Here is an 18794-nt window from a genome sequence, read left to right on the forward strand (position 1 = left end):
AACAGCTCTCCCACTACCTGGAATATGTTGGAGAGGTCCCGCAGGTTGAAAATGTAGTGGAACTTGATGGCTGTTGGCAGAAAGTTGGAGGCAACCTTCTGGTGCAGGGCTGTTGGCAGGACAGGGGGGTGAGCAGGCTCCAGGTCCCCGGAGTCCCCTGAGCCTGGCTCGGCTCCCCAACAGACATTCCCCAAGGGCTTGTCCCACCCCAGTGTGGCAAAGGCTCACCCAGCGCTGCTGCTACCAGCTGGGGCTGCATCTTCCGGAGGAGTGGTGGAATGGTCTGCCGGGCCAGGTGCTGCTCCAGGATGGTGCCATACACGGTGTGCAGAGCCTCCCGGCTGGGAAAGCACACAGCGAGGACGCAGAAGTGGCGCTGCAGAAAGGGGCAGAAATTGAGGTGGGCACTTTGCCCCCCAGGGGCTGACGCAGCCAACTGGCACTGCAGGGTCCCCTGCCTCGTTCCACCCTCTGGGCTTTGGTGCCAGGAGAGTGAATGTGGCCGGCAGAGCCCTGCCCCCGGGTCCTGCACACCTGCAGCCGTGAGTCGATGGTGAAGGACCCCGCGGTCGGGTTCATGCAGGCCACGTACTGGCAGTTGCGAATGTCCTTCAGGGTCAGTTTGTTCCTGTCGTACCTGTGCAGGGACCAGCACCGTGACACTTTCCCCAGGGGTGGGGATAGGTTCCCCCATCATACTGTGCCCCTCCAGCACTCACCAGTGCCCGTGGTCCAGGTGCTGCCGGATAAGCGTGTGTGGTGCCACAGTGCCATACTTGTCCACCTCTGGCATGTTCATGTCATCAATGAAGTAGATCAGCCTTCTGGTGCCAGGTGGGCCAAAAATTCTCCCTGACTTCTTCTCCAGGGGTTTCTCAAGGACGGCTGCAATGGGAGGAGTAGGTGGGTGAGGGGTCAGCACTGCAGGACCCTGCAGCACAGCCCAGTGCGGGGCTGGCTGCTGGCTCTGCCAGCCTTACCCTGCAGCATGGCTGAGGTTGTGTAGAAGTTGAGGGGCACAGACTGCACCAGATATTCATCTGTGCCGAGTGCTTCCAGCTTGTCCCACATCAGGACTGACTTTCCCGTCCCTGCGTTCCCCACCAGCATCACCGGCCGCTGCTTTTCCATCAGCAGGTCCAGGAAGTAGCGGAGGCGAATGGTCTCTGTGGTGTGCACCATGGCAGCCTGCGGAGAGGCACTGTCAGTCCCTGCACTTGCCCTGGCATTGGCAGAGGCAGGACCCTGTCGGGGCAGCAGGCAGCGTGCCAGAGCCCTGCGCAGTGTTCCTGGCAGCTCCAACAGACAATGCTCTCTGCATGCAAACCTGGTCCCTCTCTAAAGCAAAAGGTCTTGGGTGCTCTATTATTCTAAAGACTTTCTGACCAAAACCAAGTTATTACACAGAACAACAGTTCCTGAAACCGCCAAACAGCCACAGCTCCTCACCCTTTTCCCTGGCAGCTCAGATAACACCCCCAAGATGCCATTGCAGGAAACACAAATTGAGTACTAAAGGACATTTTGCACTCAGGCAATAGTCACAACTATTTTGTGAGACTCTCTGAAGCTGCAGGTTAATCTGAAGGTAAAGGAGACATGGAACTTGCAGCCCTTGCTGAGGCTTCTGTGGGGTAAAGAGAAGTTTAGGAAGCCATCGGGTTTGCTGAGTGCTACCAGTCCAAATCCTGATGATGCTCCAGGCATTGCTGAGGGGAAGACTGTGGAGTGATAGTCAAATAAACCATATAAACATAGAGCTTGTGGGAAATACCTGTAAGGGAATGTCGGGGTCGAGCTCGAACTCTGGCACTCTTTCATCCCAGGGACTGAATTTCTTTGTTTTTGGATCAATGTAATAGTCAAAAATTGTCCCCTGATTAGGAAACTTGATGGTTTTAAATTCCGTCAGCCACCACTTGCTGAACTGCTGGCGGTGATCCACCAGCTGGAGGACAAAACAGAGACAGTCAGACACCAGCCACATGATGGGATGCAGAGAGGGGTGGCAGGTGCCGGGCAGTCCCGTGGCTGTACCTGGTCCTGGAACAAGGCCCCACCGAAGGCCCAGGTACAGGCGAAGACGAAGAAGAGCTCGTACTGCTCCCGGGGTGAGTCTGGTGGGACATTTTTTGGTGTCAGGAAACATTCTAGCAGGGACAGAACTGTCTGTATGGCCGTGACCTCAGGAACAGGGGTGATTGTCTTGAACCCAGACTTGAGCTTCTCCAGGCATGGTGGCAGGTACTTGTCAAAGAGGATCATCAGAGCAGCCTTCTCAGACTTCACTGTCCTTGTCTCGATCCAGCTGGCCACAATGCTGTGGGAGAGACAAGCAGGGCTGCAGCGAGCATGTGGGGGCCAGCGCCCATCCCATCTCGTCCCATCCCGTGCTATGCCATGCCATGCCATGCCATGCCATGCCATCCCATCCCATCCCATCTCATCCCATCCTTCTCCCTCCCTGGCTCACGGGTTCCAGCCCAGGTCTGTGGGGTTGATGTAGAGGATTCCAGCCCGGGACACAGTGGCCGGCGTGGCCGTCCGCAGGTGGCTGATCTCGAAGATGAGCCGCATGGTGGGAGTGAGGGGGATGCGCTCATTGCTGGCCAAGGTGAGAACCTGGGGGAAGTGGCTCATTGTGGGGATGCCTGGAGTTGGTCCCCCCAAGACAAGCGAGCAAAGCCCCTGGGGTGTGATAGCACCAACCTTATTGTCATCCATGACTGTGTTCAGGGACTCGATCCACATTGGATCAATGTCTCCATCAAGGATGATCCATTTGGGCCCATCATGTGTGATGTTGGCCAGGTCACGCATTGCTGTGGAGAACAGACCTGCCCCACAGAGAGACACGGGTTGTTCCTCTCCACACACAGCCATTTGCTGGAGGACATGTGGGATTGGTGCTCCCATGAAACATATTCCTTCTCCCTCCCACTCCAGGAAAGAGCCCCAAGGAAAAGTCTTCCCATTGCATCTCGCATCCCATAAACTGAGCTCACAGCATTGGTGTCTCACCATCCTTCCATTCCCGTGTGGCTGGATGAATGATCCCGAACAGCTCATCGCAGGTCACAGCCTTGGGGTCGAGGTCCACAGTGACTGGCCTCCTCTTCAGCCTTTGGTATGTCTTGTTGAGGGACTTCAGCACCTGTGGAGAGGGGATGGTGCAGCCACAGGTGCTGATCCCACCAGGGCAACCGCAGCCTTCGGCAGCCTCTGCCTGCAGTGGGGGGCATGGAGCCCTGCTGCCACCTGGACTGCTTCTGGGAAAGCATCTGACCTCCTCTGCAGAGGACAGGGCATTGTGGAAGCCCAGGCCCTGCCAGCCAGCACTGTCCTGTCATCCTGCCGGCACCACAGCATGCACAGGATCAGTCGTGAGAGCGTGCCCGTCTGCTCTGCTCATGGGTGTCTTGGGCAGCCCCTGAGGGCTGTGGAGGAGCTGTGCCTCCCAAACCTGCTCTGCTGCACGGGCTCAGTCTGGCACACACAGTGCCTGAGGGCCTGGCATGGCCATGGCTGCACTGCTGTCCTCCACTCAAACACTGCTGGCAGAGCTGGGGTCTGCATGGCCCTCACCAACAAGCTGTGGGAGGCCATGGGATATGCTTGGCTGAGGCCAGAGGGGCCTCATGTCCTCAGGCTGGTTTGGCCACTACCTGGGACTTGCCACAGCCGGCGCTGCCGACGACAAAGACAGAGTGTCGCACTTGTAGCAGTTCCTCCAGCTGTACCACCTTCAGCACGAAATTCTCCTCTGCCTGCAGCTTCAGCTCCAGCACAGACTCACGGATGACCTGGGAGGGAGAGCAGGCACTGACCACCAGCAGCCTTGGAAAGACCCTGGAGATGAGCCGGCCACCCCAGAAGTGCTGAATAGACCATCGGCCTCTGGATCCTGCCAGGACTGGGACATCTCTGGCGAGGCTGCCATGCCTGAGCTTGCACCTTCTCAAAGTTGAGGTCCCTCTTCCTTGGAACGTCGAGTGCTGGAAACAGGTCTCCAATCAGCCCCAAGAACACAGGCAAGTCATCTGTCACGATCTTGGGTATATTGAAGTCTCGTAAAGCTCTCATCAGAACCTGGTCCTCTGCAGAGCCAGGGTCCCCCCTCTTCAAGGAGCCTGCCACCACCAGCACGGACTTGATGGCCCGCAGGCCCCAGTCGTAGTGGTCCTGTGACAGGAAGCAGAGAATCACCATTTCCCTTTGGTGAGGGAGAACTGCTTCAAACAACACTGCAGAGAACACCCTGTCCATCGGCCCCCAGCCAGGTCATCCACATGGCACCCAGTGGGCTGGACCTAAAGTGAGCTTGTTTACAGGAGAAGCCTCTGTCAGTCGTGGGGGTGGTTTGGAACTGAGAATCTGACTTCCTTCTTGGAGACACATTTATAGTGTCAATCACCTCTCTTGAGATGAATAATATCTGAATGCTCTCGCCTTAACTGGCTTAATTCTAATTCTAATTCTAATTCTAATTCTAATTCCATGCTATTCTACTTTTGGGCTTCTTGATTCCTTCCTTAAGGCAGAAAGGTGCCATATGATGCACCAGGTAGAAGTGGATCTTGTCCAGCCATGGACCTGAGCTGTGCAGAGCTGTCACTCCGTGTATCACCACCAGCAATCCCACTACACTGTGTCAGGTTTGATGATCAAATGGACTCTTTCCTCTCACAGCACTGTGTAATATTGTTAATTACCTGTTTTGACAGCAGCTCTTTGCAGAGTGTGTAGAGAGTGATGAACTTTCTTGCCAGGAGCCTGGCATCAAGAAATCCCTCTGCCACGAGCATGATTTCGCAGATCAGTTCAAAATCAGGGACCACCATAGCGCAGGGTCTAGAGAGGAGCAGCAACAGCTGTCAGGGCCCCTTACCATGTCCTCACCCTCCTACAGCTCCCAGGCTTTGCCCCCAGGTTTCCAGCGTAACCAACAGTCAGTTGCTGCAGTTACACTTGCTGGGGTCCCCTGCCCAGATTCCTTCTCCAGGCGGGGCTCATGCCCCACCAGACTGGGGCACACTAGCCCTTGTGCAGACACAGGTTGAGTTTCTCCAAGGACAGGGGTCCCGCAGCATCCCTGTGCCTCCCCTTCCACTGCTTCACCACCTTTTTGTCCTACTCTCAACTGGATTTTTAGTTGAGGGTGGCAACCCACCCGAGCATCCTCTCCCCTTGCCTAGCAGCCCAGCTCACCCCGCCTGGCCACCTCTGGGGAGTGACAGGACTGTCCCGTGGTGCCAAGGGCTCCCTCACACCAGGCCACCAGTGCACACTAACGCCCTTGGCTTAGGTCACAGTGTGGACGTGGCACATGGGTGCCGGCAGGGGGGTGAGTGCTGCAGTGACACTGACCCACCTGAACAGAGCTTTTAGATTCTCCGGCAGCTCTGTGCGCCCGGCGTAACCGGGGTTCATGGTGATGAACAGCCCAACCGACGGGACCAGGGAGATGGTCTCCCCGAGGAAGTTGAACCTTTTCTTCTTGGCACGGATTGCATCTTGAATACATTTTACCTGCCAGGTGAGCAGAGGTGTTGGTGCTGGCAGTTCCCTGCTCCCTGCCCAGTGCTCTGGCTGGCCCTCACCACTCCCCAAGGTGAGCCTGAGGATTCGGCTGTGCCAGGAATAACACTGAGATCTTGCTGAAGCCACAGCAGCAGGAGAGCTGGCCTTAAACCAGCTCCTTCTTAATCACCCCAGCTCCCTATCCCAGAGCCGGGGGGTGACAGTCACCAGGATGGGACACAGCTGGGCCCAAATCCCCTGCACTGCTGTGCTTCCACCCGCCACCCTGTGTCCAAACAGGACACAGTAGAGAGAACAGTAGCAAACTGTCCTGTGAGTCAGGTCTAACTGGGGCAGCATCCAGGACAGGAGCTGGGAAGTCTCTTTGGCACCCAGTGCCACTGGGTTGTGGGTTCAGCACGCACCTGCACCGCAATGACAGACAGGACCTCCACCAAGATGCGATTGAACTCATCGAAGCAGCCCCAGGCGCCTGTCTGGGCAAGTCCTTTGTAGATGTTCCCACAGGACTGGAGAGAAACAGAGCAGCAGGACAGAGCTCAGGCACTGCGATCCCTCACGGCAGCCGCAATGGGGGGGGGGATTTGTAGACAAAACTCGAGTGCTGAGAGCTGCTCGTGCTTTATGGACTGTGCTCTTCCCTAGGGAAATTCCCCACAGTGATAAAGCCCCCTTGCTGAGGCTCCCCTGGGCTCCCATAGACCCAAAACCGGGGCCCCCTTGTCTTGGACAGCCCATGGTTCTCACCTCGGTGGTACTGTCCTGTTGCCCCGTGCCCTACCTTGTAGTCCATCTGCTCGGAGCAGTTGAACACGTAGACCATAATCCCCACTGCCCGGCCCAGGTCCTTGGTGGTCTCTGTCTTCCCGGTGCCTGCGGGGCCAGCGGGGGCCCCCCCCCATGTAGAGGTGAAGGGACTGTGTCAGGGTGATGTAGCACCTGTGGAGGGAGGGCACTGGGGCTGAGTGGGGCCCGGGCTGTGCATGGCCACTGTGCCATGGGCATTGGGAGGCGTGGGGAGCCAAGCCCCAACCTGTCTGTCAGGGGGGTGATGACCAGCCGGGGGGTGTTCCCCAGGTACTCGTAGGCGTACAGGAGCTGAGCGTCGCAGATGTTGGCGTAGCAGTGCTTCTCCCTGTCATCCCAGCGGTGCCGGAGCTGGGACTGCCAGGCGAATGCCTGGGAGGTCTCCACCTGCGGAGCAGCTGGCTGTGGAGGGCAGGTGGGCACTGGCACTGCCCACCTTGGCCCGCTGGGACACCGACACACCCGTGCCTCAGGACCATTCGCCACCTCCCAGCACAAGGAGAGCGTGCAAACGGGTCCTGGTGCCGTGCTGGGGTGGGTGAGGACCGTCCCTCCTCACGGCCCAGCCCAGTCCACACCCACCAACCGAGGTGCCCAGCCCGAAAATAATAGAATGACAGGAAATCTGTGCTCCAAAGTTCTGAGAGATGGTGCAGAAAAAATACCGTCTGGTACCAAATACCTTTGTTTGGATCATTTTGGCCACAACGTCCCTTGCATGGACATCAATAGTACAGATTGTCATGATCTTCATTCTGTCTCCAGCACTCAGGTTCCCAAGGAGCAGGGAAATCAGGGCATTCAGCCGAGCGATCTGCGGAAGGACAGAAATAATGGACACACCTCTCAGTGACCCCTGTCCTGGCAGAGAGGCTCGGGCCAGCTCCAGGTCAGGTCGAGATGATGCCAACCTGCTTTTTGTTATAATCTTTCAGGGCATTCTCATAACCTTTCTCCAGACTGGCAAAGGCAACACCGACCTCTGAGGTCCAGGCAATCTGGGTGCACGTCAGAGCGACCTGCAGCAAACCATGGGGACAACAAGGCCATAAGGAGGAACCTGCAATGGCTCAGGGTGGGCGCCTGTGCCTCCCAGGGCTCTCTGTCTCCTCCTCCTGTCCCTCTCAGACCTGGCTCAGCCTGGCCCCGGGCAGCAGCACCCACCTGTGCTGGGTAGTCAAACACCCACTGCTCCCGCGGCTTCTCCTCATAAGTGCCCAGGGCCTGGGGGATGAGGTCTCGCAGCGTCGAGCGCATGCGCTCCAGCAGCCGGTTCAGCCACACTTCGACCTGGAGGGTCACATCCAGCAGGGCTGAGCGAGCAGCTCCCAGCCCACGTCCGCTCAGGCTGTGCAAACCTCTCCCTGCATCTCAGTACGCCACAGGAGAGAGTCTGGTGCTGGTCCCACAGGGCACATCCCAGGGGATGTGATGGGGGGTGGTCTGAGGGCAAACAGCTGAGGGGTAACCACCCTGCAACCCTCCAGGGACTGTGAGGCTGAGCAGGTTCACATGACTGTGTTGTTCTATACCTACAATGCAGGTCCCGTTTCTGGGGTTTTTGGCCAAAAATCTTTGTAATTGCATTTTTATACTCCCGCCACGCTGTTAGAGCACAACCAGCAAAAGGCTCATGCCCATCCTCAACCTGCCCCCTGCCTCAGCATGCAGAGTCTCCACGAAGCTCAGCTGACCTGGCCAGACAGGTCACAGTCTGCATTGAAGGGCACATACTCCCCGTCCCGGCTGAACATCCCGTGGGCCACCTTCTGAGGCTTTTGGTCTGAGCTCTCCTGGAACTTCAGCTTGGCCAGACTGTCGAACAGCTTCGTCAAGTGCCGGGACACCTGAGAATAGAGGCACAGCCACTGTCAGGATCCCTGTCACGTGCAGAAGTGTGATCAGCAATTGGATCTACACCTGGGTGCTCCCTGGGCACTGCACACCCAGGAAGGGGGATCAGGGATGGTATTCTGTGCATAAGAGTGAAAAATGTTCTAAAACTGCTTGAACAAGTTAGCAGGGAAATGGCACAGGACTCACTCCCATGCTCACACACAGCCTATACCTCAAGGGGCTCGGTCCCCTTCGATAAAATATCCAGTAGGTCCGCAGAGGAGACAAAATAGAAGCGGGGAAAAGCCAGTCTTTTGGTCTCAAGGTATTCAGCCAAGGCCTTCTCACAGACCGCCAGCCTGGCAGAAAACAGAAAGACCTGCCATTAACCCCCACATATGGGTTTTACTCTTTGCTCAGCCCTTGTCTTGCTGATGCTTTGGAGGAATCAACCCCTTCCTTTGGCCCCCCAAAATGCTTCACCAGAATGACTTGACCCTTACCTGTCCTGCAGCGCTTCCAGCCGCGTGTGCAGCCCGGGCTTGTTGGTGCATTCGATCACATTGGGAGTTTTTACTGCATCAGTCATTAGTTCCTGAAGAGGAAAAACACTTTAGCCAACCCAAACCGGCAGAGAGCTACAGGGAAGATGGGAGGGGGAATGGGTTGCGCACTCGGAAATCTTCGTCAATGGTATCAAATTTCTTTGAATCCTCTGGCAGTTGACGGCGTGTGTCTTCGGATGCTATGAAGATTGTTTCCAGGTGACTCCACTTCCTCTGTACCTCAAACCAGGTGTTGATAACAGTGTCAGTGGTTGACAGCTTCTGCTGCCAGTCCTGTGCCCTCTGAAGGAAGAAGGCTCGGTATTTGGAGGCCAACACGTTCTGCAGCTGCATTTGGTTGTCCTCCAGCGTCTCAATGAGCACCTCATCCATCTTGAGCAGTGGGAGCTGGGTCCTGCTGTGGGGCTCATACTCGAACTCCAGTGTTGCCCAAGTAGTGTCCAGGGCATTCAGCACCTGCAGTTGGGGCACAAGGATGAGCTGGGTGCCATGGTGCTGGGTCCAGCCCCTGTGGGGAAGCAGGAGGATAGAGGAACGCCTGCTCCAGGCATGAGCTCCACAAGCTCTGTGTGCTCCCTGTGGACTCCAGCCCCAGGAACTGGAACACAAGCCCTTGACAGCCACAGAGTCACATTGGCACAGAGGTCTTAGCAAAGCAGGGGAGGAGGTGGGCCCCGTTTACCTTCTCCATCCCAGCCTCCTTTGTCGCTTTGTCCACAATGCCGCGAACCTCCTCCTCAAACTTGTGTAGGTTCAGCTGCAGCAGATCCGCGAGGGTGGTGTCCTCAGACATGGTGAATGGCACCTGGAGCAGAACCAGCGTGGTTGGGCCGTGGGCTCCCCTCCACAGAGAGCCAGTCCAGCAGCTCACCCAAACGAGCTCATTAACACCCGCATTTAGAGACCCTACACAAACACTTGCATATGGCCAGATTTAAACCTAATGGCACCCTTCCCTTGCTGGATGTGGATCTTGGGAGCCTCCCAGGCCAGGGGCTGGAGCCTCCTGGGCCAAGGATGGGCAGGAGGACTTGGGAGCACCTTGGTTGTCTGCACAAGTTCCTGCCAGTGCCGGTCCCTGATGGCTGGGTTCTGCAGCTCGCTCACGGCGCGCAGGGATGTCATCATGTTCTTCATGCTGCTCTCCAGCCCTGTGAACGCGTCCCAGCTCTTCACCTCCTTATCCAAACTCCGGATGTCTTTAGCAAATTTCTTGCACTCAATATCCATATCCTCAACGTTGAGGTCTGACCACCTGGTTGTATTCCAGGTGGCGATGCTCAAGTTCACCTGGACCCAGGATACATTTTCACAACATGTGATTAGCAGAAGCGTTCCTGCCCAGGAAGAAGAGCAGCATACCCAGTGCCCGCACGCCCTGTGTGCCCACCGGGCCCCCCACGCATGCACACGCCATGCAGACCTGCTCTAAGTGTGACAACCTGCCCCATGTCTCATCCTCCCTCTGATGGCAATGAGCTCTCTGAGAAGCTGCAACAGCTCTGCACCTTTGGCTGGCAATGCCCAGCTGGCACCAGGTGCCTGTGCTAGGTGCCCATGCCAGCCAAGAGCAGCCTGCTGTCCAGCCCTTGCCTGGAAGCAGCGTTGGGCACTGTGCCCTGGCTCCTAGGCCACAGCACGTACCAGGGTGACCATGTCCCAGAGCTCCTTCAGCAGGCACAGCTCCCTGCGACACGTTTTAAGCTGTTTGTACTCTGGGAGCGACACCTCAAACAGTGCAGCTGAGGTGGCCAGGTCTGCCATGTCCCTCTCCATGGCTGCGATGCTCTCGTGTTGCTGGATGGAGGAAAAGAAAAGGTCTCAGCCAGGGACATGTCTCTACTCCAGCAGCTCTGTCCCTGCTGCACACCCAGACCCCCCCCCGTCAGCCTGGGAGCTGGAGCCAGAGCTGGAGCGGCTGCCCCTCCCCAGCATCCAGGGTCAGGTGTGGCCTTGCAGTGCCAGTGGGGACAGCAGTGGCCCTGGTGTCCTTGCCTTCTTACCCTGTTCAGTGACTTGTAGGGGTCTGGGTCTGCGTACGAAAAAGGGGCATTTCCCTGGAAAGTGTCCCGGAAGGCGAGCTGCTGGACCTGTGTGGGAGGATGGGGCTCGTGGGGGCAGCCAGGATCTGGCAGCTGGGAGAGCAGCAGAGTCTCCCTGGAGCTGCCGAGCAGCTGCCTCCCTGCCCGCAGCCCCCAGGCAGGCACCTCAAAGTCCTGGCACTTCTGGCGGAGGATGGTGGCCTCGGCGGCTTGCAGGGGTGCCGCATTCTCTGCGACCCGCAGGCACAGCCTCTTGTTGTTGTCCCAGAGCTCAGGCAGGTTCTGCAGTGGACACCATGTGGGGTCACCAGCCTGGCCCCTGTAAGCCCCTGCCCAGACCCCCACACCCTAGGCAGCCTACCTGGAGCTGTAGGTGGATCTCCTCTGGCATCTTTTCCCCGTAAGTCTTGAGCAGCGCAACTGTCTCCTTCAAGGGCTCAAACATGCTGTCAGTCACCTCCTGCCTCTCCCTGACCCTCGCCAGGTGCCCCATCACCTCCACCAGTGCTTCATAGTCTCCCTCCTCCAGAGGTTTACTCAAGCCGGCAGTGGACTCTTGGATGAAATCCTGCAACTCCTGTAGACTGGGAGGACAATGGCATTCACCAGGGGTCCCTGGGGCTCAGGGCTCATTCTGCGGGGCATGACCCCCCAGAGACTCACCCCTGGAACCTTCACCTGCGCTTTCAGGGCTCTGTCTCCCAGGGCCAGCCCTGCCCTGGCACACAGTGGTGCCTGTGCCACAGCTAAGCTGGGCTTCATTCACCGGCAGCACCCCATCCCTGCACCAGGGCTCACCAGGCCTTACCTGGAGGTGACGTGGTGGGCAAGGTACTGCCGGAGCACCAGGCTCTGGCCCTTGATGGCAGCCAGCAGTGCCTTCTTGAAGGGGCGGCAGTCACTCTGCAGCCACCCGCCAAACACCTTGGTTTCGGCAAACCCCAACACCTCTTCATACAGTGCTTCGAGTGTGTCAATCTGGGGATGAGAGTGGGTCATTGTCTGTGGCTGGTGCCCCCCTGGGCCCCCAGTGTCCTCTAGGGCACCCCAAGCACCCAGTACATCTCAAGGCACCCATCCCACACCTCCTGTTGAAAGAGCTGGAGGGGTGGTATCCCAGGCGCCAGGGGCTTCTCTGGCTCTGTCTCCATCTCTTCAGGGCCAGGGACACTGCCCAAGATGAGGAAGCGCTGCAGGAAGTCCTCGGGGCTCTCCTCCCATAGGTGGGAGTGCTCCTCAAAGCTGGCACTGAATTCTTCACCTTCTGCCATGGTGCTGACCACCAGTGACATCAGCTTCTCCTGCAGTCTCACGAGATCTGCCTGCTCCTCCAGCGCAGTCTGAAGGGACAGGCAGAGCTCAGGGACGGGCTGGGGACACTGGCCACCCTCACCCACTTCCTGCTGAGCTGGGAGCTGCTGCCTGTGAGGGACTCACCTTGTAACTGACCGCCCCCTCCAGCAGCCGTGGCATGGAGGCTGCCACCGCCTCCGTGTCCCCGAGCAGCCCCTCCACCAGCACCAAGAAGCTGTCGCCGCTCCCCACCTCCAGTGAGGGCTGGTACTGCACCTGGCCCTCGCACAGGTCCATCTTCACCTCGAACAGTGGGGACACCTGGGCCTGAAACAGGTCAGTGCCTGGTGTGGGGCTTCATGTCCCACAGCCCCGCAAGCTGCAGGGAGCACAGGGACAGTCACGTTTGGCCACTGACCAAACTGACCGTGAGTGGTGGGACACCCCGAGCCCAGCACAGGGACACCCAGTGCCAGAGCACCGGGACCTACGTCAGGGACCATGTTGGTGAGCAGCAGCTGCAGGGATTTGTGAACGAGTCTGCAGAGCCCATCCAACACGATTCTGTCTATGTGTCCCACATAGGCCACCCACGTCTGCGAGGACAAGTCAGCCTTGAACAGAGCTGCGTTCTCCTGCCATGGGAAAACCAGCCGGCGTTTGTCAGTGAACACCCAGCAAAGGCATCGGCTCCTGACATTGCTGGCAAGCCCTTCCTCATGTGCCTGTGAGCCATCCAGTGCTCCAGGGCCATTCTCACCTTCACCATCTCCTGGATCCTCACACCTGTATTCTCGATGGCAGTGCGGCGCTGAGCTAAGGCATTTTCTTTCCCATCCAGGTCCAGGAGCGCGGTTGCCTTGTTGTCCTTTCTTCCAAACAAGGGAGTGGCTGAACAGTCCTGCAGGGAGGAGAGAACAGGGCTGCTCTGCTGAGCCAGGGAAAGGACAATCCTAGCTAGACGTGTCCTGGTAAGATGCTTGTGAAGTGCCAGCAAACATTACCTCCATCAGCTGGGTGATGCCCTCTAGGTTCAGCTTCGCTCTCTGGACCCGTCTCTGCAGGTCATGCAGGGTCTCCCTCATCTCCTGGATGTATTCCATGACACCTGGGAGGGAAATGGGCACACAAGCACATTGTGGAGACACCCCCAGGGCAGTGGGAGGTCAGTTGGTGCTGGGGACCAGGGGCCCCCAAAACGCACAAGGAGGATCCTCATCTTGGATGGCCAAGGTGGGGGTTTGTACCTTCATGGTTCCAGAACAGAGACGTCTCAGCACTGGCCAGACGGACGTCCAGGGCCCCCAGCTCCCCTGCCAGCAGCGGCTTCTCCACTGGCATCAGCCGCTGCTTCACCTGGAGCCAACACATCCACAGGTGGGTGCTCAGCTGGAGCAGGGACCCAACACAGTGGTGGGGGGCAGGAGGTGGACAGCAGCAGCCACAGCTTGGCTTAGCCACAGGATGGGCACGGACCTGAGGTGCCAGTGATGTGCCAGTGGTACCCAAACTCCCCCCAGTCCCTTTCAGCCCGGCTGAGGCTCAGGGCGTGGAAAAGTAGTTGGGTTGTGTCCCCTTCAGAACCTGCCTCATTGTACCAGCCCACGATGAGCTCCAAGTTGTCCCCTATCTTTTGAAAAGTCTCATTTTGGGCGAAGAGGCTCTCAGCATTGCTTGGGATGTCCTGCTGCTGCTGGATATGCAGGTACTTCACCTCCCGCAGGACGGCAGAGAGCTGCGAGACGCAACAGCCGGGATGGGGCTCGTTAGCAGCCCCGCCTGCACCTCAGGCAGCCCCCGAGAGGGCGGGGCTCACACCGGGGTGAGGGATTGCTGGTGCTCCCCGTGCCAGCACCGACCTCTCTGCTGAAGTTCACGCTGAGGAGGGCAGACTCGGGGTCCCTCTGAAGCAGGGGCTGCTCCAGGCTGAAGTGGCAATCCTCGCCGGGTCCGGATGCCCATTCCTCGTAGATCCTCTTGCTGTAACTTTGCAGCAGCCCCATCATTTCCTCGTACTTCCCGGACACCAGCTCAGCCTCAGCACCCACCATGGCACTGTCGGAGCCACAATAAAGCAGCAGCTGCTGCAGCAGGGCGTGGGAGGGGACCCACTCCAGGCCGGATCCTGCCCCCCTGCTGCCCTGTGTCCCCGCGGGATGACAGGGGACCTGCACCTACGGGTGGTCGATGGCCAACAAGTCCTTGTGTGGCCCCTCCAGCCGCTGCTGCAGCTCCAGAGCCCACTTCAGCTGCCCAGCCACGGGCGGCAGGTTCTTGTGGATGGCTGGGGCCCCCCCGGGGGGTGGTGGGGACACGGTCCGGGTGTCATACAGCGCCTTCACGCTCTCCAGTTCGTCCTCGAACATTCCCAGCAGGGCCAAGTGACAGGGGGAAGCCTCAGCCCTGATCAGGGGTCGCTCCAGCACGGAGGCAAACATGTGCACCAGCTGCAGGAGAGAGAGGCAGGCGCTGGGTCCTGCACCCTGGAGCAGTCCCAGAACGGGGGAGACCCCGAGTCCCTGTGGGAGCTGCGTGCCAGGCTGCTGAGCTGGGGCACAGGTACCTTGATGGCAGCTGACAGGCGGTTACAGTCATCAAAGCCCTGGCAGAAGATGGCAGCCAGCTGTTTGTTTGCATCCTCAACCTTCTTCTGGAACTCTGCAAAGTCTCTGTTCCATTGCTGCCAGTGAGAGCAAAATGGTTTAAAGTGGCACAGCCCCTGTGCCTCCTTCCCAAGTCCTTCAGGAAAAATTTGCTGAACCCAGAGGGTCCAGAGCCCCATGACCCGCTCCAGAGCCAGCCCTGTGCTGCTGTGGGACAGTCCCATGTGTCCCTCTGCAGTGTGTTCTCACAAGAGATTTTTTATTTTCACTTAGCCAGTGTTAACACCCTCATTCCTGCATCCATTACATTTCCACTCCAGCATCTGCTCACCTCTTCGTCGGGATCCAAGGGATCATATTTGCATTCGGCAAAAGCTTTGGTGGCTTCACAGACCTCCTCAGAGATCTGCAACACCCAGCTCCCAAGGAAGTTTCCTCGCACCCCTCCCAGCACTGTCTTCTCCAGCTTCAGAAAGTCGATGGCTGCCTGGAACAGCTCCTGGCAAGCACAAAGCCCCTTTTACCTGTCTTCCCCTGTCCCAGGCTGCAGGTGCAGAGCTGCAGCACCAGCACAGGGCTGCACCCTGCCAGCTCAGCAGTCCTGAGGAGCATCCTCACAGGGATGCTCCCCAGCCCGGCTGGGGTGTGCCCATCCTGCCATGGGGGCTCAGGGTCGGGGGGGAAACTGTGCTGGGAATGGTGCCACTGATCTCCCAGTGATGCCCCACTGTGCCAGCAGCCCCAGCCCACCCCAGGCTGCGGCTGAGTTCACCCTGTGCCATTCCCACCCCAGGATCCCCGGGGCAGGGAAGGCCTGACTGAGGCTACCACTGTGCCCTGAAATTCTGTGCTGTCACCTTGATGGTCTTAAGCCTCTGCAAGAAGGTGTCCATCCTCCAAAAGATGTGGGGGGGTGGAAACTCCCAGACCTCTGGCTGCTCCTGAGAGGGGAGAGGGGCTGTCAGCCTGGTGCTGGTGTGGAGGGGGTCAGATGTTCCTGCACCATCCCTGCACCCACCGGGAACAACGTGGGCATGAGGTCAGAGCAGTAAGTGCTGTAAGACTGGAAGAACTTCTCCATGGTGGAGATGGCTAGTTTGATTCCTTCCAGGGTCTCCTGGGGTTCTCCTTGCAGCCCCTTCAGCAAGTCCTCCGGGCTCAGGTATTTACAGGTCTGGGACAGACAGACACAGGCAGAGGCCATTGTCAGGAGGATGCGGAGGCTCCTCCTGCCCCCTTCACCCCCACGGTCTTGCTGGTGGTCGCCTGCAACCCGTGCCTGCCCCAGACTCCCCCAGCCCTATGGGGGGCTCTGCTGTTCCCTTGTCTGGGGTGTCTCTGCGTCACCGTAACTGGACTCTCCACATCTGCCCCAGAGAGACAACTGGAGGGGACAGGGCTGGGTCAGTGCTGGCCCTGGGGCTGTACCTGGCTGATGAAGAGGTTGCAGATCTCCTGCAGGACACGGGCTATGTGGGCAGGTGAGTGGTAGTGCACGCAGTGAGCCCGGAGCAGGCAGACGGTGCACAGCACCTTGGGCATGAAGGAGCACAGCTGTGGGAGCAGAGCCTCATCAGTGCACGGCCGTGGCAGAGCGAGGGGGATGTGTTCCCCCTGAAGCCTCTGGGGCTCTGCTGTTGCCCAGATGGGGCCACCAGGCTGTGCCTGGTTATTTTGCCACATATCACTTACCTGGGAGTAATTCGCTTGCTCCATCTCCTCCAGCAGCGTCTGCAGTGGTTGCAGGTGGATGCTGACATCATTGGCTTCCTCCAGACCTAGGACATGGAGAAACTCTGTGTTGGGATGAGGACGCCTTGTTGGAGGCAGCCACCACCATGTCGTGGGACCTCACCACCACTGACGGCCCTGAACATGTTCTGCAACGACGGCCAGTAGCAGCTGTCAGCCTTCTCCAGTGTCTTGACCAGCACTGTCACTTGGGGTGAGAACAGCTGGCAGGGAAGAGGCGTCAGATCAGCAGGGGCGGCTCAGCATGGGAGGCTCAGCATGAGGACATGTGGCCACCTTGGGTGAAAGAGTACCTGGTTATTGATGCACTCCAAGTTGGTCATCCTGGTCTGCCAGAATTCAAACTCGACCCTGGGCAGGGGGTGCAGCCCCTCCAGCAGTGGCTGCGCTGAGTTCTGGCTAAAGATCTCTTCAACCTGCTGGAACCACTCGATGACGACGGTCTCGATGGAGTGCAGCACTGAGCCGTCTATGGGCCCCACCAGGCTGAAAGGCAGGTGGGTTATGCCCCATGGGAACCCCAAACAGCCCTAGAGAAGCCTCTCATGCTTGCTTGTGGCCATCTCTGCCAGTGCAGATGCCTGGCATGAGCCCCTCAAACATCCTCTGCTGCAGGGGATGGCTGTGCCCAGGGCTGTGCAGGGACCGAGCCAGGGTCCCAGCTCCCCTCCCTCCCCGAGTGATTTATGCTGTCCTGGGCCCCTGCCAGGCTTTTGTGGCACCAAGTGGTGCCAGCAGCACCCACCAGTCCAGGACGGCGCCTGAGTCATCCCAGCTGACCAGGTGCTCGGGCAGTGGGAGCAGCGGCTTTCCCTGTATCTTCCCGCTCATCATGAACATCTTGTTCTGCAGCTGGTGAGTGTGCCGCATGACATCCTCCACCACCATCCTGGGCCAGCCCTCATTCTGGCTCAGGAGCAGAGGGGACACAACCTGGGAGACAGGGCTAGGTCAGGCACTTGGTGATGAGCTCCCGTACACAGGCCAGTGGGCACCCCAGTGTTCCCTCTTGCTGCCCGCTGAAGCACAGTGTCAGCGCAGTCACGGCTCTGTTGGCTACAGATGGGCTTTGCTGATGTTTCTCTCATCAGTGTGACCAAAAGGCCCCTTGCTCTGGGCTTCCAGTCCTTGTGGGCTGGGAAATGCTGGAAGTGGCAGAGTGAGTGCATCTAGCGGAGTCAGGGGCTGAAGCCCCGAGCACTGAGGGGGAATAGTGGGTGCTCCTGGAGCTGATGCAGCTTTCGGTTGCTCTGGACTGGCAGCAGGAATATTTATGGGAAGTTTGAGAGAAATCCACTTAGACATTTCCCAGCTGCAGGGTAGAGGTAAGTGGGCATTATTATGAGTTTCTAAAATTGCAGAGAGGAAGTGATCCAGTTGGGGCCAGGAGAAAACCGGGCTGGTGACCTTGACCCAGCTCTTGTCCTTGTGGGGCTCGTTCAACAAAGAATGGGAGCCACCGCAAGGTCAGGGTGAGTGCCTGGGGCAAGTTTCTTCTATGAATTTTAGTTTATTTTGGAGCCCACCTGGCAGTTTGGCTAGAGCAGCCCACAGTGGGGGTCCCAGTGCAGCAGTGTACCCAGGGAGCCCAGCTCACCCTGCTCAGCCTGTGCCTGCATGGGCAACCCACCTCCAGCACCACAGTGATGAGCTGCTCCACGGGTGAGGGGGCAATGTCTCCCACCAGCAGACTGCTCCGACAGTTCTCCCCGGTGATGTTCTCCCCCTTCTTCTTCACAAAGTACATTCCCTTGCCCTTTAGGGTGGGTGGGAAGCAGGTAGTGGGCAGGGGCTGCCCAGCAGGGCTCAGCCCCAGCACCAGCTCCAGCATTTCTGGCTGCTTGAAGAACTTGTCCAGCACGACTGAAGTCTCCTCGCTGCCCATAAACTTGTCCCACTTGTCTGGCCGGACACGCAGCAGCACTGTGGCCAAGCTCTCGAGGACGCCTAACCGCTCGTCTTGTGTGGCTGACATCGTGCCAGCACCAGGCTCGGCTGCAGCTCCCCAGCACCTGGGGTGGTCCAGCGGGCAAAACCCTGCTCAGCCAGGGGCTGTGCAGACCCGACACCCTGACCTCCTGACACTGGCCATCTCACCCCTCCACTGCCCTCAGCCTTCCCTCTGCACATGCAGTCTTAGGGGAGGCTGCCAGTCCCATCCCTGCCTGGCCCCAGTGGCCCCAAGCCTACCCCATCACTGCCTGGTCCATCACCACCCGGCCCTACCACCCTCTGACCTGCTCCATCCCTGACTGGCCTCATCACTGCCCTGGCTCACCCCAATCTTACCTGGCTCTACTGCTTCCCTGCTGCACCCCTCAACCCTCCAACAGCCTCCAGCCACTGTCTGCACC

General features: G+C 58.5%; 1 protein-coding gene across 1 annotated transcript in view; it reads right to left on the reverse strand.

Moving 5' to 3' along the window:
• DNAH17 (dynein axonemal heavy chain 17) overlaps positions 1-18639 on the reverse strand; it is a 32857-nt gene extending 14218 nt beyond the window's left edge. The window contains 51 exon segments of the mRNA XM_032128953.1: positions 18-109; positions 229-376; positions 535-637; positions 720-885; positions 981-1188; positions 1775-1948; positions 2038-2320; positions 2474-2622; positions 2710-2837; positions 3022-3154; positions 3666-3803; positions 3955-4182; positions 4713-4851; positions 5372-5529; positions 5946-6050; positions 6323-6439; positions 6441-6480; positions 6575-6735; positions 7031-7162; positions 7260-7367; positions 7513-7638; positions 8043-8195; positions 8417-8543; positions 8688-8779; positions 8859-9206; positions 9433-9555; positions 9792-10040; positions 10395-10547; positions 10754-10840; positions 10958-11074; positions 11154-11376; positions 11601-11770; positions 11878-12132; positions 12230-12412; positions 12577-12720; positions 12846-12986; positions 13090-13193; positions 13333-13441; positions 13674-13820; positions 13945-14140; positions 14264-14532; positions 14649-14765; positions 15020-15187; positions 15546-15629; positions 15707-15862; positions 16117-16242; positions 16381-16466; positions 16544-16643; positions 16734-16926; positions 17186-17373; positions 18071-18639. Coding sequence (XP_031984844.1) covers positions 18-109; positions 229-376; positions 535-637; positions 720-885; positions 981-1188; positions 1775-1948; positions 2038-2320; positions 2474-2622; positions 2710-2837; positions 3022-3154; positions 3666-3803; positions 3955-4182; positions 4713-4851; positions 5372-5529; positions 5946-6050; positions 6323-6439; positions 6441-6480; positions 6575-6735; positions 7031-7162; positions 7260-7367; positions 7513-7638; positions 8043-8195; positions 8417-8543; positions 8688-8779; positions 8859-9206; positions 9433-9555; positions 9792-10040; positions 10395-10547; positions 10754-10840; positions 10958-11074; positions 11154-11376; positions 11601-11770; positions 11878-12132; positions 12230-12412; positions 12577-12720; positions 12846-12986; positions 13090-13193; positions 13333-13441; positions 13674-13820; positions 13945-14140; positions 14264-14532; positions 14649-14765; positions 15020-15187; positions 15546-15629; positions 15707-15862; positions 16117-16242; positions 16381-16466; positions 16544-16643; positions 16734-16926; positions 17186-17373; positions 18071-18415 — 7989 coding nt within the window. The 5' untranslated portion in view covers positions 18416-18639.
• Positions 18640-18794: the final 155 nt, after the last annotated feature.

Source organism: Corvus moneduloides, chromosome 19 (genome assembly GCF_009650955.1).
Source record: "Corvus moneduloides isolate bCorMon1 chromosome 19, bCorMon1.pri, whole genome shotgun sequence".
Lineage (NCBI taxonomy): Eukaryota > Metazoa > Chordata > Aves > Passeriformes > Corvidae > Corvus > Corvus moneduloides.